The 22,275-nt window shown below is 39.1% G+C and overlaps 1 protein-coding gene across 1 annotated transcript in view; it reads left to right on the top strand.

Annotated features, from left to right (window-relative positions):
• Positions 1 to 1,890: 1,890 nt before the first annotated feature.
• AKAP12 (A-kinase anchoring protein 12) overlaps positions 1,891 to 22,275 on the top strand; it is a 70,607-nt gene continuing 50,222 nt past the window's right edge. Inside the window, exon 1 of the mRNA XM_081945636.1 lies at positions 1,891 to 2,215. Within this exon, the coding sequence (XP_081801762.1) occupies positions 2,075 to 2,215 (141 nt within the window). The 5' untranslated portion in view covers positions 1,891 to 2,074. The remainder of the gene's footprint in view (positions 2,216 to 22,275) is intronic.

Raw genomic sequence — 22,275 nt, forward strand, 5'->3', positions numbered from 1 at the left:
TGTATTAAGAGAAAAAGAAGTATTTATCCTGATAAATGAGTGAGGGTTTGAGACCTTTCTTTATGAGTTTCTTTTCTTTTTCTGTTAGCTTTATAAGAAATTACACTGTAGAATTTATAATGGTTTGTAAGTTTGTTAACCATTTATAATGGTTTGTTAACCATTTATAATGGTTTGTAAGTTTGTCCATCTTTAAAAATTAAGCTGTTAAATTTTATTTTAGGGAAATCCCTAGACATACATCCACATATCCACTTTATTATAGATTAATAAATCAGGTCTTATTGATATCACTACATGTGTTCCACATACATTTAGAACTACAGCTTCATTTTCCAAAAATGTACTCTACACTGTACACATCAAATGAAGACAGGGAAATGTATATAACTACTTTGAAAAACATGCATTCAATTTATTCATTATTAATTACAATGATGGAAATGTTTATATTTTACTTTTTATTATAGGAAAACTTCATAAAATATATCTCCCCCTGCCCCACATGGATCCACACCCCCTGCAGAAATTACTGTGGGGCTTCAGTCATGATACTGTGGCTGCCATCTTGACTTTTTTGACCCCTCTACTGATTATAGAGGGGTCTTTGTGCATTTTTAAATTTTAAATTAGATATACCAATATGTAAAACATTAGCAAAACACAATGGAATGTTTATATACGTAACAATTTATTCTAAGGTCATGAGGATAATTATTAATAATACTATAGATAACTAGCATTGTAAGGCACACTTAATTTTCAGGGTTTGACTACGAATCTTTTCTTTTCCCCCCACTCCTTTTCAAGCATTCATAACCTTTCTTACATTCACAATGGAAAGCAATCCCAGGGCTTATTTTAAGCACAGCTAAAACTTTAAACATAAGAGCTGATCAATGAAATCAATAGTATTTAAGCCTCACAGAATACAATAGGTCTATTTTATAGGCTATTTTAGGCTATGTCTGAATTCAACTACTATCCTCTCAACAGAGTTTAGTAATAATGAGATAATGGCTGGGGTTTTTAAAAAAAAGAAATTCATAATGTGAGTTATTTCATGTCCCATAAAACCTTCCATTTAATTCTAAATCATATGCTGCTGACCAGTCATTTTTATTTGCTTTTGCTCGATCCCATGATACCCCTAGTTTTGTATTGTTCCACTTACAAGGATCAGTGGTTTGAGTGATGACAGATGTTGGTACTTTTTACATGATCTTACTTTCTCCTCCAATCCCACCCTTTGAAAAAAAATACCAGATTAATACTAGATTACACTCCACATTTGGGTCTACTTATGCCATGCTTAAGTGTGAGAAGCCTCAGTTAGGAGACAATGATGGAGACACAGATTAAGTATAAGAGAATACTTGTGCTAAATCCAAACCACGATTCCTAACATCCTGGATAGAAGAGGAGGCACGTTAGAGCAGTCAGATGCATCTCTTATGGCCGGGAAGGGAGGGAGAGGTTGTTCAGCTCAAAGCTGAAGGTCAGATGCTCCATAAAGTCTCCACCCCCTTTCCCCTCCCCACCCCGTCTTTTTATGATGGAATTCAGAGATGAAGTCAATTCAGGGGAGTGATGGGAGTTTCTTCTCATCTTCTTAAACCTGGACACAAGTCGAAGGACAACCGCGAGGGTGGGAAACAGGGAGACCCAGACAGCGCTACCTCGGCCAAAGGTGCTGGGCTATATTAGTCATTCCCCTGGCTTGCCTCCTCGCCCGGCTCTTCCTTGATTCCCAGGTTGGATGCTGCAAGGCGTGTCCGGGGCTCTGCTCATGTGATGGAGCAGGAGGGAGAGGCGGGCGGAGGACCAAGGAGGAGGTAGTTTTGTTGGCTCTTTTTTTTTTAAAGGAGTTCGCAGAAGCCTCCTGGGTTGGTTCAGTCGCAGCCTGAGCGCTTTGCTGAACAGCTGAAGTTAAGGAGCCGAAGAGCGCAGCTGCCTGGACAGCTCTATTATTGCTAGCGCCTATTTCTCTTTCTGGGTTGAAAAGCGTCGCGTCGCGCCCTCCCTGAGCCCGAGGGGTTGGAGAAACGGACGCCAGAGAGAGAGAGACAGAGACATGGGAGCCGGGAGCTCTACGGAACCGCGGAGCCCGCAGGATGAGACCGCCGCAGCGGGAGATTCCCAGCCCGGGAGTCCGGGAGGGCGGACGCCCACGGAAGCCGCGGCCGAGGCTGGAGAGGCGGAGGACCCCTCCAAGGTACGAGAGAGAGCCTCTGTCCCACGGCGCGTGTCTGGAAGAGGCTGCCCAGTTTGGCGAGGGCGTTAAGCAGCTCTTTCTGAAGGACGTTCCGCTTCGCGCGCAAACTTTCCGGGGGAGCCCCGAGCACCTGCCGGGGAGCGCGCGGGTACCTGCCTCCCCCATTGCCATCCCGCCCTCTCGTGGGGGGGGAGGGGGAAGTTTGGCGGGGTGGGGCGTGGCGGCGGCAGCTACTCAGCTCTCCTGAGGCAGGGCACTGCGTAGCCGGCGCCTCCGCAGTAATAAACTCTTTCTACCTTTTGTCTGTCAGAAGAAGCCCTTCCTCCCCGCCCCCCATTCCTTATTCCCCAGCCGCCGCTAAGGCTCAGGAGTAGGAGCCGGGGCGCTTTAGTCGGGCCCCTCGCGAGGTGCGGCCTTCCGGCGCCCCCCCCCCCGTCTCACCTCATGCCTCGTTCCCTAAGCGTGATGAAGGGCGTCCCGGTCCTGCACTGTCTGGGTTCTTTCGCACCTTCCTCTCCTGCTCTCCCCCTCCCTTGCACCCCCGGGAGAAGGGGTGAGGGCATCTCCCCTCCCTCCCCCGCTTCCGTCGCTTTCCTTTTGTGGGTATGGTACAGACGGGGTGGCGTGTGTGGGAAAGACCCCACCCTATGGTCGGACGGTGGCGGCGGGTGGGGTGGGGGGGAGAGACTGCTGCGTGCCAAGAGCCTCCTGACTGCAGTCCTGCAGTCAGCCTTGTGGTGCCTTCGCCTCGGGCTTCTGCAGTCGCAGCCTCTTCGGAAGATGCTGGTGGGAGTGGTGCCAAAAGCGAGAGAGGGGCGAAACAAAGCAAACTTGTGCCTTTTGAGCACCGCGTTGATTTATCCTCTCACGCTGTATTTGCTAAGTGTCTTCCTCCCCCCCCCTTCCTCGCCCCAGTATCGCCTTGCAGCACGTGCGCGGAATAGCGCGCTTAGGCTGTCCAGGGCTCTGCTGCGTACCTTTTGTTTGCATTAGCAAATACATGTCTGCAGTTTCTCTTACTATGTGAACGTACCCAGAAGATCCGAGCTCTGCCGGAAGCAATATAATAACTGGAGGGGACGAACGCTTTCCTCGGGGAGCTTTTGCGGCACAGTCTTAATGGTATGGAAAAAGGTTTGAGTTGGGGGAAGCATAAATAAAACAGACAACAAAAAAACCCTTACTACATTTTTTCTTAAGCGAAAGAAATTATTTCTTGCATTGTGATACTTTCCCAAAACATAGATTTTTTTTAAAAAAAAGAGTAATATTATGTTTTTTGTCTAACGTTTTAGGTTCTTTAAAAATTATTTTTAAAAAACCACTTGTGTTGAACTACAGATGAAATTCTCCAAACTTGCTTCTTTCTCTAATCTAATGTGTGGGAGTTTCAAAAGCTGAAGAACTGTTAGTGACTTTGTTTTTCTGACCTTGTGCCTTGGGTTTTAACTCCCAACCATTTTTCCATAGTTGGTGCTTCTGTTGACAGAAGCTTAAAAAGTGTTTCTCTGTGGGAATTTGCTTTTGTTTTTTCAATGAAACGGAACCAAGTGTTTAATAAGTTGAAACTAAGTTTTCTGATGTCGTTTTGCAAAGCAAGCCATCGGGGAAAGAAAAAGAACAGAAAGTAAATGCTTTCTCTGGCTGGTGGTGAAAGAGATGATTTAGTTGCAAAAATGTGACAACTGAAATGATTAAATGTATCAGAGGTATATGCCCCGAATGATAAAATAACATTGGCCTGAAGCTTGGGAAAGGGGAAAAAAACTGCTGAGGTCAAACCAGCCCCTTCACATACTGTGTGAAAAGTATAAAATTATTTACTGTGTTTCAATTTCCCTTGAATTTTAATTCCACGAAGTATTTGTAGTTTGTATCAATGTGGATTCATGATGTCAAGACAAAAAAAAAGCTATGGGGTTAGCTTATCCTCTATGGGAAAAGGAATTGGTTATAATTTTAAGCTGAAAATTAAATTATTTTAGGCAACAATTCATCCACAGACACACACACACCCACACACACATTAATGTGTGTTTTCAAATGCTGCAGTCAGTCATTTGTATTCAAATGAAAGTTTGAAACTTACACCTCCGTAACACCAGAAAAATAGTTAATTTTCAAGTTTGAAGGGTTAAGGAGCCATTCCATCATGGACTCCCATTATCCTTGGAAAACGTTCCCTCAGACAAAGCAAACATGTTCATGCAAAATCTATTAGACGTGATCTATTCTCCCAAACAGGGCATGTATGTCAGAGACTTTCTTTATATCAAACCCTAAAAATTGCGTTTGAGTTTTCAAAGGGAAACTTCTTGCTTATCTGTCTAATTTTCTACCCTACCACCCACTCCACTTACTTCAAATCCTGAAAAGTAAAAGTTGTTTTTTCTTCAACCAATCTGTTTTGGATGTACAACATACAGATGTCCTTGAATTACAACCATAACTGAGCCCAAGATTTCTGTTGTTGAGTGAGTTTTGCACCATTTTACAACCGTTCTTGTGACAGTTGTTAAGGGAATCTGGTTTTCCCATTAACTTTGCTTGTCAGGTCACAAAAGGCAATCGCATGACAATGCAACCGTCATAGAGTCAGTTGCCAAGCATCCAAATTTTGATCATGTGATGATGAGGATGGTCATAAGTGTGAAAAACGGTCATAGGTCACTTGTTTTAGTGCCTTTGTAACTTTGAACGGTCACTAAATGAACTGTTGTAAGTCGAGGAGTATCTGTAATCACTTTTGATAGAAACAACCATTAAGAATTGAGAATTGGAACTGAAAAGCCTTTACCTGAATGAAAAAACTGCAGCCAAGTATGCTTGTTATTTCTCTTATGTGGGAGAAAGTAAATGCATACTTTTCAGGGATACTTTTGCTTCATCTCCAGTCTGTATGATCCCCAGTGAAAAACAGGTTGCCTTGTGTGTCGTAATTTGCATCTTGCTTACTTGGTGGCTCAGTGGATAAGATGCTGAACTTGTCAATCAGAAGGTCAGCAGTTCGAATCTCTAGGATCGCCTAACAGGGTGAGCTCCTGTTACTTGTCCCAGCTTCTGCCAACCTAGCAGTTCAAAAGTATGTAAAAATGCAAGTAGAAAAATAGGGACCATCTTGGTGAGAAGGTAACACCTTTGGTGTTTAGTCATGCTGGCCACATGACCATAGAGACGTCTTCGGACAGCGCTGGCTCTTTGGCTTTGAAACGGGGATGAGCACCGCCCCCTAGAGTTAGGAACAACTAGCATGCATGTGAGAGGGAAACTTTGCCTTTACTTTACTTGGGCTATTGAACTCCATGAGAGTCACCTATATTCATGAAAAGGTATGGTAGATATTTTCTGAATTTTCTTGAAATAAGATTTTATCAATAGTCCTGAAAGAAATAGTTCTGACCATCATACCAAACATAATATTTCTTAGTACTTTTTGCTAGGATGTAGTATGGAAGTGTGTAATAATGATACACAAGAAACTGATATTAGAAGTGCTCTGTACATCTATTTACAGTATTTCAATTTTAAATACACAGGATCACATAATTGTCTGATGTGCTAATTATTACAGAGCATTCTGTTGTAGAATAATTTATCACTTTGGTTCCTCATATAGAATCACTAAAATACATCAATATATTTCATATTTTGTAAATCATATTCCATCATTGTCGTATGGGAATAATATTTGATAATAGGCAATTTGTATTAAGTGAGATTATGTATTATATGCAAGATGGCCATGCCACTTTCCACAGATAATTTTTAACTTCTAGAAAATTGTAAAAGGATACTGTTTAATGAAATTGGACAGTGGGTTAGAGGCTTACATGAAAAAACATGCAGCTTTAATATCTTCTGTGTTTTAATTCAGTTATGTTGAGTTCTGCAAGTGTTTAGATTTCTGTTTGTGTATTTCTATTGGAACAGAGCTAGCTATATCCATTCTTTTTTCCAGACTTCAACAAAATTCCATACTGTGCTTGAAAAAGTTATTTGTATTGTCTTTATTTAATAATCATTTTCAAGATATTTTCATCACTTGTAAATTAGGAAAGTTTTTGAAGTTATGTTGTATTTGTTTACAGAACAAACCTTTTAATATACCTTTTATAATATACATAATATACCTATAATTTACCTTTCAATTATATTTATTCCTTTCTCTTAAAAAGAAATGGCAATATCACATTAAAGGTTGTTGATTCTATTGAAGTCCTTAAGGTAAATTCACTCATTCCACTCCTCAGAAACACCACCTTACAAAGCAGATAGACCAAGAGTGTCAAACCTGATCGTGTCGCGGGCTATATTGTGATGTATCAGGAATGTTTTTGCCCCTTGGGGGCTGGCATGGGCATGACCTGCACTGGCCATATCTGGCCTATGGGCCACGTGTTTGACACCCCTGAGACAGACTATAGTTTATTGTACCAGTTATCTTAACTAGGCAGAAATTTCAGGGAATTTTGTTTGCCCATATCTCTTCCTGAATAGCTGCTCCTGGAAATTAGGAATGGCGAGGATGCTTTCAAAATCAGTCCCCGATAATATAATCCTGCACAATTTAATTTTAACATTCCATCTGGAATCAGGATTTCCCATAAGTCATTGTGACTTAACGTGTTTAGCACAGCAAGACATTTAGTTTTTGAGAAATGGGGCACATACTGATTGTTATTTAATGTTCAGTGTTTAATTCAGTTAAGGTCAGAGTCAAAAGCTATGCAATTTTACTTAAAACAAGTATTGAATTAAAAAAAATATTTCTGGATAAGTGTATGCAGAATTGCAGTCTCATACATTAATCCCCACATCTGACCATAATATAAAAGTATTCCACATTAGAATCATAATAGCAAATTAATAATTAATACTCAGCCTTTCAATATCATATTTTTGCTCAATCAGTTGCAATGGAACAAAGTAATGTAGCACTTACCTTTAGTCTGCATATATCATCTTTAAACAGAAATCGTTCCTATTAAGGGCAGTGCATTTCACATGAGCAGATTCCAAGGAATTTAGGATTTGAAAGTGTATGGGACATACCTTAAAAATAAAGATAGGTCCAGCCATCACTGCTCTAAATCAAAATCAGAAGAGATCTGGTCTGCTTCACAATTTTTGCTCTAGAACATCATGTGCTACTAATGGTGATTTTGAAAAGACAGAAAGGGATACTTCCATTAAATGAGGTGGTGGAGAAGAGAGGGAAGAGGAGGATTAGATTCAGTGATCAATAGGTTTTGCTCAAAAAAGAGAACTTTACAATCCACTCAATCTAGAATGAAGAGATCTTTGAAAATAGATAATTAATTTTAACTTTCAGCCCATCTTCCCCCCCCCATTTTCCTCATTGAAATAAGATATCTTCTAGAAGAGGGGTGTCAAACTTGCAGCAACATGTCATCATGTAACATATTGTAACCTTTTCACTAAACCAGGGGTGGGTGTGGCCAGCCATGATGCATCCGGCCTGCAGGCTGCGAGTTTGACAGCCCTGTCTTAGAAGCTTCTAAATAAGCTTCTATTTAGCTTAGATCCCCCCTTTTTTAATCACACACACTTTTGTTACCTATAACCATCTTTTATCACTTCTTATCAACCAACCAACCAACTCATACTTCCTTTATGGCACACATAATCCCTCTTACCTCTTCAAGGTAGTCCAGATAAGAAGTACAACAAGGAATAGTAGCTCTATCTTTAAGATTACATTAACAGAATCTTACAAGACTGAAAGCATTTTTCCTCTCCATTTCCTTTACTGTCCAGAATTCCAGGGAGGGTCCCTTCTGGAAAAATATCCCACACTTTCTTTCCTTCTGAGGAGTTAGGTATCTTTTATCTTTTAGTTCTCTAGGTGCAACTCTTGCTCCTGTTGCTCAAAATTGTTCTCATATATATACCATTGCATCTCCATAGTGATCCAACTTTTCTGTAAATGTTGGGCTAGCCTAATAAAAAATAAAGTTTGAGGAATTTAAATTCCATGTAGATAATGAAGGAAGCTTTATTTTTTTTATTAGCTTGTTTTTCATTCAAGGAATGAGTCAGAATTATCTCCCCCTGTGATGATCTGGTTGGGGCAAACTATTTGGAGAGCCAGGAATTCAGTCCATGGAAGTAGATGCCATTTTGGTACATCCCTAGTTCCTTTGCAGTGTGCGTGACATGATATGATTGGATTATATGTACAGTTTTACATTCCAAAGATTCGTCCTGGGTGTTAGGATATTTAAGCCTATTTAAAGAATAAAACCACTCTTTGTATATTACAAATAGGAAGTCTGCTTTATTAATGTACAAATTTATCAGTTGAATGAATTATTAAGAGAAGTAACCTTGAAACAAAGAGAAGAAATGAAAATTTAGGTTAACAGACATCATAATATGCCATAAGCTTATATTTCAATTTTAAATTAAGCCTAATTGTTTTATTAGATTTATCTCCTAGTTATCTTAATAGATATTTTTGGAAAATATCGACTACAGCTGAAATTATGCTAGAATGCTATTCCCGTTGTGGTATCATAAAACTCCCTCTAGATTTGTATGGATCTCAGAAATGCATTAATGTGCTCCTTAGTTGTACTTAACTAGTCTAATATGCATGGCTTCTTTTACTTGCAGAATGAAGAAGACAAATTAAGAGTCAAGTTGCAAAAAAAGGGTTAAATGGTATAAAGGTCTGATTCAACCAGGTGAATGAAGCAAATTGACTGGTAAACTCTAGGCTGCATTTTCCACAAATACGATAAAGATGATGTATAATCTGCAATATATGAAAAGTACTTCATCATATAGTCCAGAGGTCTTCAAATTTGGCAACTTTAAAGACTTGTGGACTTCAACTCCCAGATTTCTCCAGCCATCATAGCTGGCTGGAGAATTCTGGGAGTTGAAGTCCACAAGACTTAAAGTTGTCACATTTGGGGACCCCTGACATAGACTAACAATCAGGTCAATGTAAACAACAGAATAAGAGGCTACTTGAATCACTTTTGACTTTCCAAATGTCCCTCAAAATCTTATTGTGCTATCCCAGGACCAGAGGACTAGTGACTTATTAGGGGGCTACATTATTTTTTCTAATTTTTAATAATGTTAACAATAATTATAATCTTGTTTTAGTATCAGTGGTTTTTATTTTTGTTATATGCTGTTCAGAATCACTTGTCAGATGGGCGACTATATAAATTTCATAATCAGTGCACTTCATTTATGGAAAAGTATCTTAGTTATAGGAACAAACTTTGGGAAAACTAAAGCAAAAAAAGTTCCATTTTTTAAAATGAAGACAAGAACTAAATGGTTTTCAGAATAAGCCATTCTGTAAGGGACCAATAGAAGACAAAAGCCTTAGGCAATAAGAATATTAAGTAATGGCTGAATGCAGTTTCAAGCTCAAACATCAGAAAAAAGAAAGTAATTTCAATAAAACTCAACAAATGGAGGAAAAGCACAAGAAAAGGAAAACAAGAGTTGTTTTTGAGATCAGAAATCAGAGGAAAATTTATGGCTAACTGGGATAGCCCAAGAATAACTCTATTGCACATTTAATGCAGACGAATGAAAATTAAAAAATATGAAAATTTTGTATTGCAATCTTTTATGAATGGGGGTACAGAACGTCCGAAACATTTGTAGGGAGAAAACATACTCAGCAACTCATTCCTAGAAAGTGAGGTATGAGAGACAATGAACCAGCTTGCTCAGTTGAAATATTCACCAGATAGTTTAAAGCTACAGAAAAAGAAGAAGTTGCTTACTGTATTATGTCAATAAATATGGGATAAGACAGTGTGGTCTATGGATTGGGGGTGCTGGGGATGGGGAAGAAAGAAGATTGGATTAATGTATAGAAAGCAAAACATTAAATAAACGTGAGCTTCAGAAAGGGCAGAGGAATATGATAGAGAATATGAACCAGATTTTAAAAACATATAATAGAGTAAGATCATCTAAGGAGGATGACCTTTTCTTCCTTAATTACAGAAAGGTCTCTGATTGTTTAGATCATGTCCAGGATGTGAAACATACTAATGCTATTACAACAAATAAGAAGCTACTATAATTTAATTTGAAGAAGCAGAGTGGTTCAGGGTTGGAAAGAGAAAAAGATGCATGTCATCTTCAAATCATTTTTAATTTGTACACCAAATGTATTCAGAATGAATGGGTTGGAAGTTATAAGAACTAGAATTAAAACTGGATATCAGAACATTGTGATATACAATATATAGAGGACATCTTTTTGTTAGGTGAAATTGTAGAAGAGTTAGAAAAGTTCATAAGGAAAGTAAAAATGGAAAGTGAAAAAATGGTTTAAATTTTAAGAGAAAGATGAGAAAGATCAAGTCAACAGCATGTTTAGTGAACTCTTGCTTAACAATCAAGAAATGAAGTTGGTAGATTTGTTTTTAAGCTCAAGAATAGATGTAAGTGAACAGTGTGCTATAGGATTAATCCTAGCTAGAGAATAAATAAAATGATGGATTTAGACTGGATTATAAGAATATTTCTATGATCAGAATAATTGAAGCAGATGATTTTGCATTGGTAGTGAAGAGGTGTAAAAACTGGACTTTATTTATTTTATTTATTTATTTCTTGGATTTCTAAACCGCCCCCTCTCCCAAAAAGGGACTCGGGGCGGTGACAATGAGAACAAGTAAAAGAAAGGATACCTTAAAAGTAAGGATTGAGAGACGGTGAGTAAGAGTTCCACAGACTATAAGAAGAACCAGTCTGTCTGTCCTAGATGAAGAATTATGGTTGGTGAGGTTCAAGAGGATTGAAGAAGGGAAGAAGAAAAGATGATGGATGAGATCAACTGTCTCTAAAAATGTTTGTGGAAGAAATGTAGACATTTGGGATCAAGACTATTTATCCATGGAAACAGTAAGGAGCAGCTATCTTACTATCTTGTTATCTCCCACTGAAAAGCATTCAAGAAGTAATATTGCAGATGTTTTGGCCTTTCTATCTCTTCCAAGAAATAGCCTGACTAAGATTCGGCAGACTCCTTTTCATAGATGCATAGAAATGCAATCTTTAATAGTACAATCAATGCACCTTTTATCAAAAGCCAGCAATACCAGTGGATTTTAATTTAAACATGAATGTTTTAGTTTCTTTTAATGCATTTCAGAAGGTAATAATTCTGTATAAATTGATATAAGTACAGTACTGGACCAATCCAAGACTCTGATATCCTTCTTTAAATTTGCAAAGAATTATCTGTTGTCAGCTATTTTTGAACATTTGTGGAACTGCAATTGATAAATAGTCTTTCAGGGAGAAGGAAGAATGCTGGGAATGTTTAAGTGCTTTCGAAAATAGGCCATGGTTTAAAAAAGCTCCACAAAATGAATAAAAGTTTTGCGAGAAAATAAATTTCCCAGCAAAATGGGCAAAATCCTTGTATTTTCCTAATCAAGCCCTGGTAATTGAAACGTCATCAATGTGATAATTTCGCTCTTAAGTAAAAAAAAAAACTACTTCGGAGAGACTCCAAAGAACTGTTAGTGTACTTCATGGAAGCTTTTCCTTTCTCTCTCTCTGGCAATAGAAATTATCCCTTGCAGCTGTTTCTTACTCAGAGACAAATAATAATTTGGGGAGAGATCCATGGGAAATATGAGAAAGGACCAATCCTTCCACTTACACAATGTTTGCAATTTCATCCCAGGTGATGCCTTTATTCACTCAGGGATAAAACTGAAAGTTATATGTACATTAATCTGCTTAACATTCACATCCTTGTGACCTATTCCAATTCATTTTATCAAGAGCAAAGTCCTCCAGAATTCAGTAGGTTTTGTTTCCTTGTGCATAGACCATGGACACAGTTGTTCACCTTTAGCTTAATGATCAGAATATATTTGATCAGAGAAAATGGGGTTTGCTCACTAAGGTATGGCTGAAAAGGTGCATTCGAACAAGGAAAGAGGCCTGCCTAAAATTATCTGAACAAAAGCCAGTCAGTTGTATAAATTTGCCTCTAAATTTTAACTATTAACATTTTCAGAGGTTTTTGCAAAATCTGGCACTGTGATTGTTAGTTAGATTTACTTAATGTATTTTTTTTAAAAAAAATACATTATTTGTGCCAATGCGTTGCTGTGCATATATAGAACCTGAACAGTTTGTCAGCTCCTGCTACATTATTTCATTACACAGTGGGCCTCTGCAGGGCTACATGTTCTCTGCATAAACCAGCAAAATGTATAGGAAAAGTACAAAAAAATATAAGTCTGAACATTTCATTGTCACCTAAGAATCTGTTGACTGAAAATGACAGGGAAAGATGACAAAGGATAGAATTGTAGGGCAATTAAGTTGTAATAACTTTGATGGTTGGTCAAGAAACAGGTGATAATGAGGAGATGGGTTTACACTGGCCTTTTCAAAATAGCTATCAACTGTTTTAAATCAGATGTAAATCCACCAGTTGCTATGTATTGGGTGGCTGTGGCCAGCTGAGAAGCAAAAGTTGATTATTTTTTGCTTTAACGATATGCTACAAACTTGTTTCCCCCCCCCCCCCCCAATTTACAATGCTAACTTTTTTTGTCTATAAGTAGAGAGGAAAGATGCTTTTAACAGGGAAGTCTTATATTTTTGCCAATATTTTTGAAACAATTTCTCATTCACCTTGTGTAAAGACTGCAGAATTTCAAATTGAGTAGTATTTTCCATATTCTTTGAGTCATTCTCTTTCTCTTTTTAGTCCTCCTTATGCTTTTGGAATACAATGTAAAACAAAGTTAATTTCCATAATCCAGTATCACTTTGGTTCTTAATTAGAGTATTTTACTGCTAAAGAATGTATTATATTGTCTTCAGTGAGTGAATCACTTGATTGTGATTTGTTCTGATGCTTCATGTTATATTATGACCACAGTAGTAGTTGCCTTTCTTTCTAGTTTTCCTTAATTGGAAATGGATACACAAGGGAATATTATGTCTTCACCCAGCTTTGAATAATTACACTATGTACTAAAATGCTCTGGTACTATGCTAGAATAAAACCACAGGTGGACAGAGTTGCAGGAGAAACAAGGAGAGTGCATGGAGAAGGCTGTCAAAGCATATTAACACATATGAAAAAAATAGAATAACCTTAACAAAATTTCTGCCTGTTGGAAGAAATATCCATCTGGTTCAGTTCCAAACCGGGAGAAAGACGCTGGAAACATGGAGGCTGATTGGAAAGAGGGTTTAATGGTGAACAGAACCACCAAGCATGTGATTCTGGGTAGCTGACCACAGGAAGTTGAGAGTGGGGGGCTTTATATCTTCTCTTGGGCTTTGCACTTCCTGTTCCTGTGGAAGAATCTGTATTCTACTGGCTGTTGTCAGATTCCTATGGGGTGATGTTTGACTGAGCTCTCAGGTTTGGTTGAAGCTTGGAGGGTGGTGATGTAATGAAGAGGTTTGTGTTCTGAAAGGGTGTTGGAAAATTGCTATTATGCCTTAATGGCTTTGCCCTGGAGGATCATGTCTTAATTCCATCACCCTGGAGTTGAAGGTCTTTTGTGTTGTAGATAGGCTGGCCCAGTCTTAAAGGTAAAGGTTCCCCTCACACATATCTGCTAGTCATTCCCGACTCTAGGGGGCGGTGCTCATCTCCATTTCAAAGTCAAAGAGCCAGCACAGTGTGAAGATGTCTCCATGGTCATGTGGCCGGCATGACTAAATGGCGAAGCACACGGAATGCTGTTACCTTCCCACCAAAGGTGGTCCCTATTTTTCTACTTGCATTTTTACATGCTTTTGAACTGCTAGGTTGGCAGAAGCTGGGACAAGTAACGGGACCTCACTCCGTTACGTGGAGCTAGGGATTCGAACCACTGAACTGCCGACCTTTCTGCTTGACAAGCCCAGTGTCTTAGCCACTGAGCCACCACATCCCTTCCAGTCTTTCTTAATGGGCACCAAATATCTGCTGGGGGCAGGGGCTGAGTTTCTCAGTTTCCCTTAAGGTTTCTTTTTTTTTTTCCAGAAAATTTTATTGGTTTTTTAAAACATTTATAAGGAAAAGGGTAGGTGGAATGGTATACAAATTTTGGCAGTTGCAAGTATGGCAGACGCCCCCTCCCTCCAAACTCATAAGATACATCTATGTATAAAACATTAATACAAAATCATATAAAATCAGCATATTAATTCTATAAAAAAATTTCAATCAACTTATCTATTATAATATATAGTCTAGATATAATTTCATTATTACTTTCGGTCTGTTTATAACAATGTGATTTTCTTATTCATTTTTGTGATCTGAGCTTTCTTAGTGTTGCCCCTTCTCCCCCCGCTGGCAGAGCTCCGGCCCCTCCCATGTCTTGTGTGACCGTTGTAGAGTCTTCTGTTTTTTCTAGGTTCGCTTTATTTTTTTCCATAAAGGCCTGAGCCTCTATGGGTGTATTGATTCTGATTCTTGTCTCCTCCCAGAATATCAGCATCCCTTCAGGCATCAACCATCTAAACCACACCCCTTTCTGGTATAATTTATTCGCCAATTGCGAATAATTTTTTCTTTTCTCCCTAATTTTTTTTGGGATCTGCTTCAAGATGGTTATCTCCCTGTCGTGGTATGTCAATGCTTGCCCCCTTTGTACACCCAGAATTATGTCTCTTGTGCTTTTCCTAAGAAATTTGATATGGACCTCCCTGGGTACATTGTGTGTTCTGGCATATGCTGAGTTCACTCTATAGACCAGGTCTATCTCCCATTCCATCTGTTGTTTATCTTTGTGTATATATTCAGCTAAAATATTAGTCATGATGTCCCTTATGTTTTCCCCCTCTGCTTCTATAACATTTTGAAATCTTAAGATAAAAGGACATTCTCTCAAATTCTGTTTTCATTTGTTGTATATCAAGTTCTTTGTTACCCTTCTGCAAAGCTTCTACCCCCCCCTCGCCTCCGCCACCCCACCCTCCACAAGGTCCAGTCTCTGTGAGTTCTTATAAATTTGGACTTGATTCTCTTTAATTTCTTCCTTCATTTCCTTTAATTGTTTCTTAATTTCTTCCTGGCCCTGTATGAGTTGTTGAAGCATTTGTTGCAAATCCATCTCTGTACTCTTAGGTTGCATCAGTTCTGTAATCTTTGACTGTGTAGCAGGACTGGATGTTGCAGATGTCGGTGCAGAGGTAGCAAAGCCAGGTTTTCCAGGTGGTGGTCTTTTTGGAGACATAGTTTATAAAGCAGAGAGATCAGTCAATGTAGAGACTGGACAGGTGAAGAGATAGAGCAGGCAGATGAGTTCAGGAGGCAGAAGATCCAAACAGCTGGGAGTTTCTTTGGTCAGTCTAGCAATAGAGGAAAATTTTCTCTCCAGAGGGTTCAAGAAATAGCAATCCACAAGAGATTCTTCTGGGTGACACAGAGACAAAGACCGGAAGCCTGAATTTTAAAGGTGGAGTCAGGTTTCACAGTTCATGAAGACAACGGAAGTGTGCCATCTTGCCCTGCCAGCTTTGGGCTCAGAGGCATAATAAAATTTTAAAAGTTCAGAAAGTTCTCAGTTCACCCATAAGTTCTGGAGCTAAATCCAATGAAAGTCACTTTTACAGGGGTGAGGCATCATTAGTTGGCTCTCCCCCCTCCTCCTTCCCCTGGGGGCGAAAGCAAAATCTTCTCAAGCCGCTTGTCCAAGGGGGGGGAAATCCCCCTCCCTCTAGCCGCACCTCTAGCAAGAATCCGAAAGTTTAGCTTTTTAAAAGCGCTGAAAAGTCCATTATTTCAAAAAGAAGGGAATGAAGAAAGGAAGCCTCTCACCATACTGCCGCTGCTTCCTTCAGAAGTACGTTGTCCGCTCGGCATGGAGCGAGACGCATGCGCGCCCTCCAAAACTGCTCCCCGGTGCCTAGAGCGAAGCGGAGAAGCCCCCACCAGCCGCCGCCGATGCAGGGGCCCTCCGCGAGCCGCTCCCTCGGCAGGACGCCTCTTCGGGGCATCCTGTGCCCCCCCAGAAGCGGGGGAAGCCCACCGGGAGAGCGGGAGCAGGCAAAGGCTTGCCTGTCGCCGTAGCCGTCGGAACCGGAATTCCAGTTTCCCTTAAGGTTTCTATTTCTCTTTTAGGGGAAATGTAATATTCTCCCTTTTTAAATATTTCTCAAAATGTTTCATTCTTCTAGGAGGGGTGACTTCCCTCATGCCCTTGTTTACTGGGACAAGAGGAAAGTGATAACCCCCTTTCCATCATTATCCTGGCCTGGCAGGGAAAACTAGACTGCTTTCCCAGAATTGACACCACCAATTCATTACAAATTTTAAATGTTAAATATATATAACAAGGTTAGAGATCAAGATGAAAATTCCAGAGGAAAAGTAATGAAAAACAGGAAAGGAATGAATAACTATTTGGGGGGTACTTGGTCTTCCTCCAGTCTTAGAATCTCAGATGAGCATACACATCAGAACAAATTACAGGGTTTCCATCTCAGTCCATAAAAACAAAGCACAAACTATCTCTCTGCTAGCTCTACTGATTATAATCTTGCTGTCCAAATTCACTAGAGTCCAGCCTGGTTGCTGCTTGCTGGGCTTTCCTCTTATCTGGCTCTTGGCCAGCTTCAGAAAAAAAAACTGTTTATTACTGTGTTATACTGTTTTAGTATTTAAGCCTTTTTAAATGTAAGAATAGGTTGTAGAGTCTTGGAGTCCTACTGAATTGTGAGTGGCATGTAAGCCCAAATGCATACAGTAGTGGCCAAAATTATGGAAACCTTTTGGGAAAAGTAAACAGTATTTTTGAGGTTTGATGGCTAATAATACCATATTTTTTAGGAGTACCATAAAATTATATATCAATGAAAGATAATTTAATCAAGAATGCAATGCGATAACTTTTGTGAAGGATTTGCTATTAGAATAGCAGTTATAAAGAATAAAAGTGAAACATGTAGAAAAAACAAGATATACAAAAATTCTCACCATAGAAAAAATGAGATATGCAAAAATTCTCACCATGTCAGTTAATATTTAGTTGGGTAACCTTTAACATTTATTGTGGCCTTACAACATCTTCCCATGGAGTTCTGCAGCTGTTATAATGTGAAACCAAGATTGAATGATTGCTTCTATTAACTGGGTTTTATTGCTGGCTATATTTGGCTATAACTTTTCAGAAAACAGATAATTGAACAAACTTTGTTGCATTACATTCTTGATTAAATTATCTTTCCATTGATATACAATTTTATGGTACTACTCCCCACCCAAAATTACCATCAAACCTGCAAAAATATACATTTTTGTCAAAAGATTTTCATAATTTTGGTCACCACTGTACATAACATGAGGTCAGTGCAGAATTATGTAGGCTTTCATGTCGTGGGTCGATATATTTCAGAGAATTTCAGCTTAATGTACTCATTCTGATTTGTAGTGGTTTGTAATTGCGGGTAGTCATTGACCACAATTGGGAGTAGAATTCCCGCCCCCACCAATGCAGTCATAAAGTGAGTCATCACATGATTGGACCCGAATTTACCACTATTTTTACTGTGGTCGTTAAGCATATTATATGGTTCTTCAGTGTATCGTGATTGTTAGGCTTTTCCAATTGGCATTATTTTCCATAAAAAAATCAATTGCAAAGGAAATAAATTGCAATCATGTGACTGCAGGATGCTGCAATGGGTTGTAAATGTGAGCCAGTTGCCAAATATTTCAATTGCAATCATGTGACCATGGGGGTGATGCAAGAGTCATAAATGGAAGAAACAGGTTGTCAATCACTTTATCTGAGGCCTGCATAACTTGGAACTGTCATTAAATAAACTGCCCCTGTGTGCTCACTGAGGATTGCATATTCTGTGTTTTCTTTTATGCACAAGTTACCCTCTAAAGCAGTGGTTCTCAACCTGTGGGTCGGGACCCCTTTGGGGGTCGAACGACCCTTTCACAGGAGTCGCCTAAGACCATCGGAAAGCACGTATTTTTGATGGTCTTAGGAACCGAGAAACCAATTTTATGGTTGGGGATCACCACAACATGAGGAACTGTATTAAAGGGTCACGGCATTGGGAAGGTTGAGAACCACTGCACTAAAGGAAACTAGTAAGTGGAGGTAAAAGAAGATAGGAAGAGGGTAAAGTGCATGTGGACAACATTATCTCATTACTGTGTTAGAACTGCTATTTGAATTTTAAGTTATAAATACAAGGAATATTTCTTTTTTTTAAAGTTTGCTGTACATGTCTAAAGGGCTTGTACATGTGGGTTTTCTGTCATGCTCTTTCGTAGGAGTATACTTGATCTGTGCTACAAAAATTCAAACATCTAGATGACAGCAAAAAGCCCCTAGGAAACTAATTCTTTGCTGCCATGTTATCAGTTTGTTGTACTTTCTTCAATCCCTGATCAAATGTGCTTTTAATGTTGAATTTCAAAGTGCATTTAAGAATGAAAAGAATGCTATATTGGCTAGTTAGGTGTATTGATATCCAATCTGTGTGTGATCTTTTATCTTGTTGAGTTATCAGAATGCATTTAAATGCAAATTTGCTGCTTAATAGAGTTTGGCAAATGCAATTGTTGGTTTTGTTTTGTTTTTTACTGTTGTGTTGCTAATTCTTTTTATCCAAATGTTAAGCATCATCTACAGTTTCTTTTTTTTCAGCTGTGCCAGGAGAAAGGATACAAACACAAATCCAGGAAAGATATCAAAAAACATGTAGCTTTTTGTTAGGTTTTTTTTTAAATGGCTTCCAATTCCCCCCCCCCCCTTTAATTTAAAAAATAATATATATTTTTCCTTATGACCAATTTCCAGTTTTTCTTCATCAGAACAGGGTTAATTTAGTTGTAACAAAATAATTTGAGTGGTGCAGCTTTTTTATCTTGATCTCAAAACAAAACACATTTCCCATTTTATACATGTGCCTAGTTGCAAATTAAAGCTCATATAGCATATAATGAATTAAATACAGCAGTTTATTAAATTTATTTGTTTAGTTGCTTTTTTAATCAAGATCCCTGAAAAGAACAGTTTATGGAAAGGATTGAAAGACTGTATTTCATTCTAGTAGTGGTAAACATTCATTTAATGCTTTCAGACCTCACATCACAGCAAAGAACTAAAATTAAACAGTTCCTTTCTAAGGTCTGCATCATAATTGCATAATAACTCTTTCTGTTTGGGTAGTGACTATATTCAGAAGTAGTTTGACAATAGACAATCTTCCACAGCATGTTTTGTAAATGAAACAGATTTGCCCAAGGCTTGTATTCCTTCTTGAATTCTTCATCAGAAGCTGTAGGAAGTTCCCAATTGCCCATGTTTAGGGAAAGGCAATGCACTCCCATTAGGAAGAAAAAGAATAGCAAAAAGAGAGTGCTGGTCCTGTTCCATGCACTAGAAGGACATCATAAAGAGATGTGGCTTCATGCTGTCAGCTTCTGGGAAAGTCTGGCTGACCTTGGAAGGGTCACGTGGTGTGTGGTGACAGCAGCTTTGCCCCTTTGCTTGCCCCTTAGCTGCAGTTTCAGAATTGCTCAGCAAACCACGAACAGAATATATTTTGAAGTCCTCTGTTTTCCATTTCCTTAGAGAAGGCAGAAGGGGTCGTGAACTAGTTCCTTGGATTTCTTCTGCCCTCTACTTTTGCTTTTCTCTCCTCTATTTATTAAATAATTAATTTATAACTGGAGGGAAGAGCTTCAGGCTTGCTCGCTCACTTGCTCTTGTCCTCTCCTTTTTCCCTGCTTCAACCAATCTTTTAATTCCACTTGTCTTCCAAAAAAGGAAAGTAAAACATGTATCTTTTTTTCCTCCCCCACCCACCCCCTTGCCTCAACCATGCTGCTTGTCTCTCTTAGTATTGCTTTCCCCGCTCACTTCTGTGGATTTATTAAAAAGTATACAAAGGAATGCTGTAAAGGGGATTACTTGAAATTAAGTTAGCATAAGATCACAGTGTTCATCTTGGAATTGATTGAATATTGTGTCTCTTCTAGACCGAACCACATCCTCAGGACTCCAGCCAGGCTCTGAATTAGTAATCTCTTTGTATAGTGAACAGTTTATAGCTCTTTGTTTTCCCCCTTAGGATGTCCTAGAGCAGGGGTATCCAAACTTGGCAACTTTAAGACTTGTGGACTTCAACTCCCAGAATTCCCCAGCCAGCTCTGCTGCAAGTCCACAAGTCTTAAAGTTGCCAAGTTTGGATACCCCTGCTCTAGGACATCCTAAGGGGGAAAACATTTGGAAGTGGGTTACTTTTCTCTTTGACTGCTAGCTCTCCTTTCTTCTTCTTTCATTATGTTTGTTTCAGAAAATTTGGTATAATTAATACTGATGTCAACCTACACTTCCTATACATATATCTATGCAATTACCCTAAATGCTGACATGGGGAAAGGTAGGTGTGTGTGTGTGTGTGTGTGTGTGTGTGTAGTTTCTCTTGAGAAACCTATATGTGGGTCAAGAAGCAACAGTGAGAATAGGTCATGGAATCACTGATTGGTTCAAAATTCGGAAAGGAGTCCGGCAAGGCTGAATACTGTCTGCCTGCCTATTTAACTTATATGCAGAGCACATCATGAGAAAGGTAAGGCTAGATCAATCAAAAGTTGGAATTAAGATTGCCGGGAGAAATTTCAACAACCTCAGATATGCAGATGATACCACTCTAATGGCAGAAAGTGAAGAGGAACTAAAGAGCGTCTTGATGCGGGTGAAGAAGGGGAGCACAAAAGGTGGCTTGAAACTCAATATTAAGAAAACTAAGATCATGGCATCCGGCCCTCCCAATTCTTGGCAAATAGATGGGGAAGAAATGGAGGTAGTGACAGATTTTATTTTCCTGGGCTCCAAGATCACCACAGATGGGAACTGCAGCCAGGAAATTAAAAGATGCTCCTGGGTAGGAAAGCTATAGCAAAAAAAAAAAAAAAAAAAAGCAGAGACATCACCCTGCCAACAAAAGTGCACATAGTCAAGGCCATGGTTTTCCCAGTTGCAATGTATGGCTGTGAAAGATGGTCCATAAGAAAGACTAAGCGCCAAAGAATTGAGGCCTTTTAACTATGATGCTGGTGAAGACTCCTGTGAGACCCTTGGATTGCAAGGTGATCAAACCGGCCAGTCCTATAGGAGATCAACCCTGACCAGGGCCGGATTTTCCTATAGGCTAAGTAGGCTTCAGCCTAGGGCCTCAAGATCAAGAGGGGCCTTTTATTTATCCATGCCACATTTTTTATAAAGGTTAGTACCAATTACAACATGTTTCATTTAATATATTGATATATATCACAGTAATGACGCATTTTATTATCTCTCGTGTAATTTACAAACTTAAAAATGGGAGGTGAAAGGGCCCCATAAGTGGAATAGCCTAGGGATTCTTTTCATCTAAATCCTGCCCTGGCCCTGACTGATCTTTAGAAGGCCAGATCCTGAAAATGAAACTCAAAATACTTTGGCCACCAATGAGAAGGAAGGACTCACTAGAGAAGAGCCTAATGCTGGGAAAGATTGAGGGCAAAAGAAGAAGGGGATGACATAGAATGAGGTGGCTAAATGGAGTCACTGAAGCAGTAGGTGTGGCTTAAATGGACTCCAGAGGATGGTAGAGGACAGGAAGGCCTGGAGGAACATTGTCCGTGGACTCACGATGGGTTGGATGCAACTTCGCAACTAACAACAATTGTTTACAAAAAATAACTTAGTATTGACATCTTGTGGTATATTATGTAATTTAGCAGTATAATTGTTTTCAACATCTAGTCCATACAATTGTTTGTATTCACCCTATATTATAGTAGATTATTTTTTAATTGATGGAGACAATTCACAGTTAGACTTCTAAATGAATAGACCTGTCTTATGTACCCATGTATGCAGATGTTTGTGAATCAGAGTTAAGATACCAGTTGCCCACAACATATACTTATCTGAAACTCTTGATAGTTAGTGTGTTTATGAGGGGAGCATAGAAATTGATTTAAGTATTACATTTTGCTTGATGACCTCAGAGCCTCCCATTTCCCCACCCGAGTGCTTTTTAAATCCATCTACAGTTTGAGCATGTGTAAA

The sequence above is a fragment of the Natrix helvetica genome (assembly GCF_964273705.1).
Source record: "Natrix helvetica genome assembly, chromosome: 2".
NCBI lineage: Eukaryota > Metazoa > Chordata > Lepidosauria > Squamata > Natricidae > Natrix > Natrix helvetica.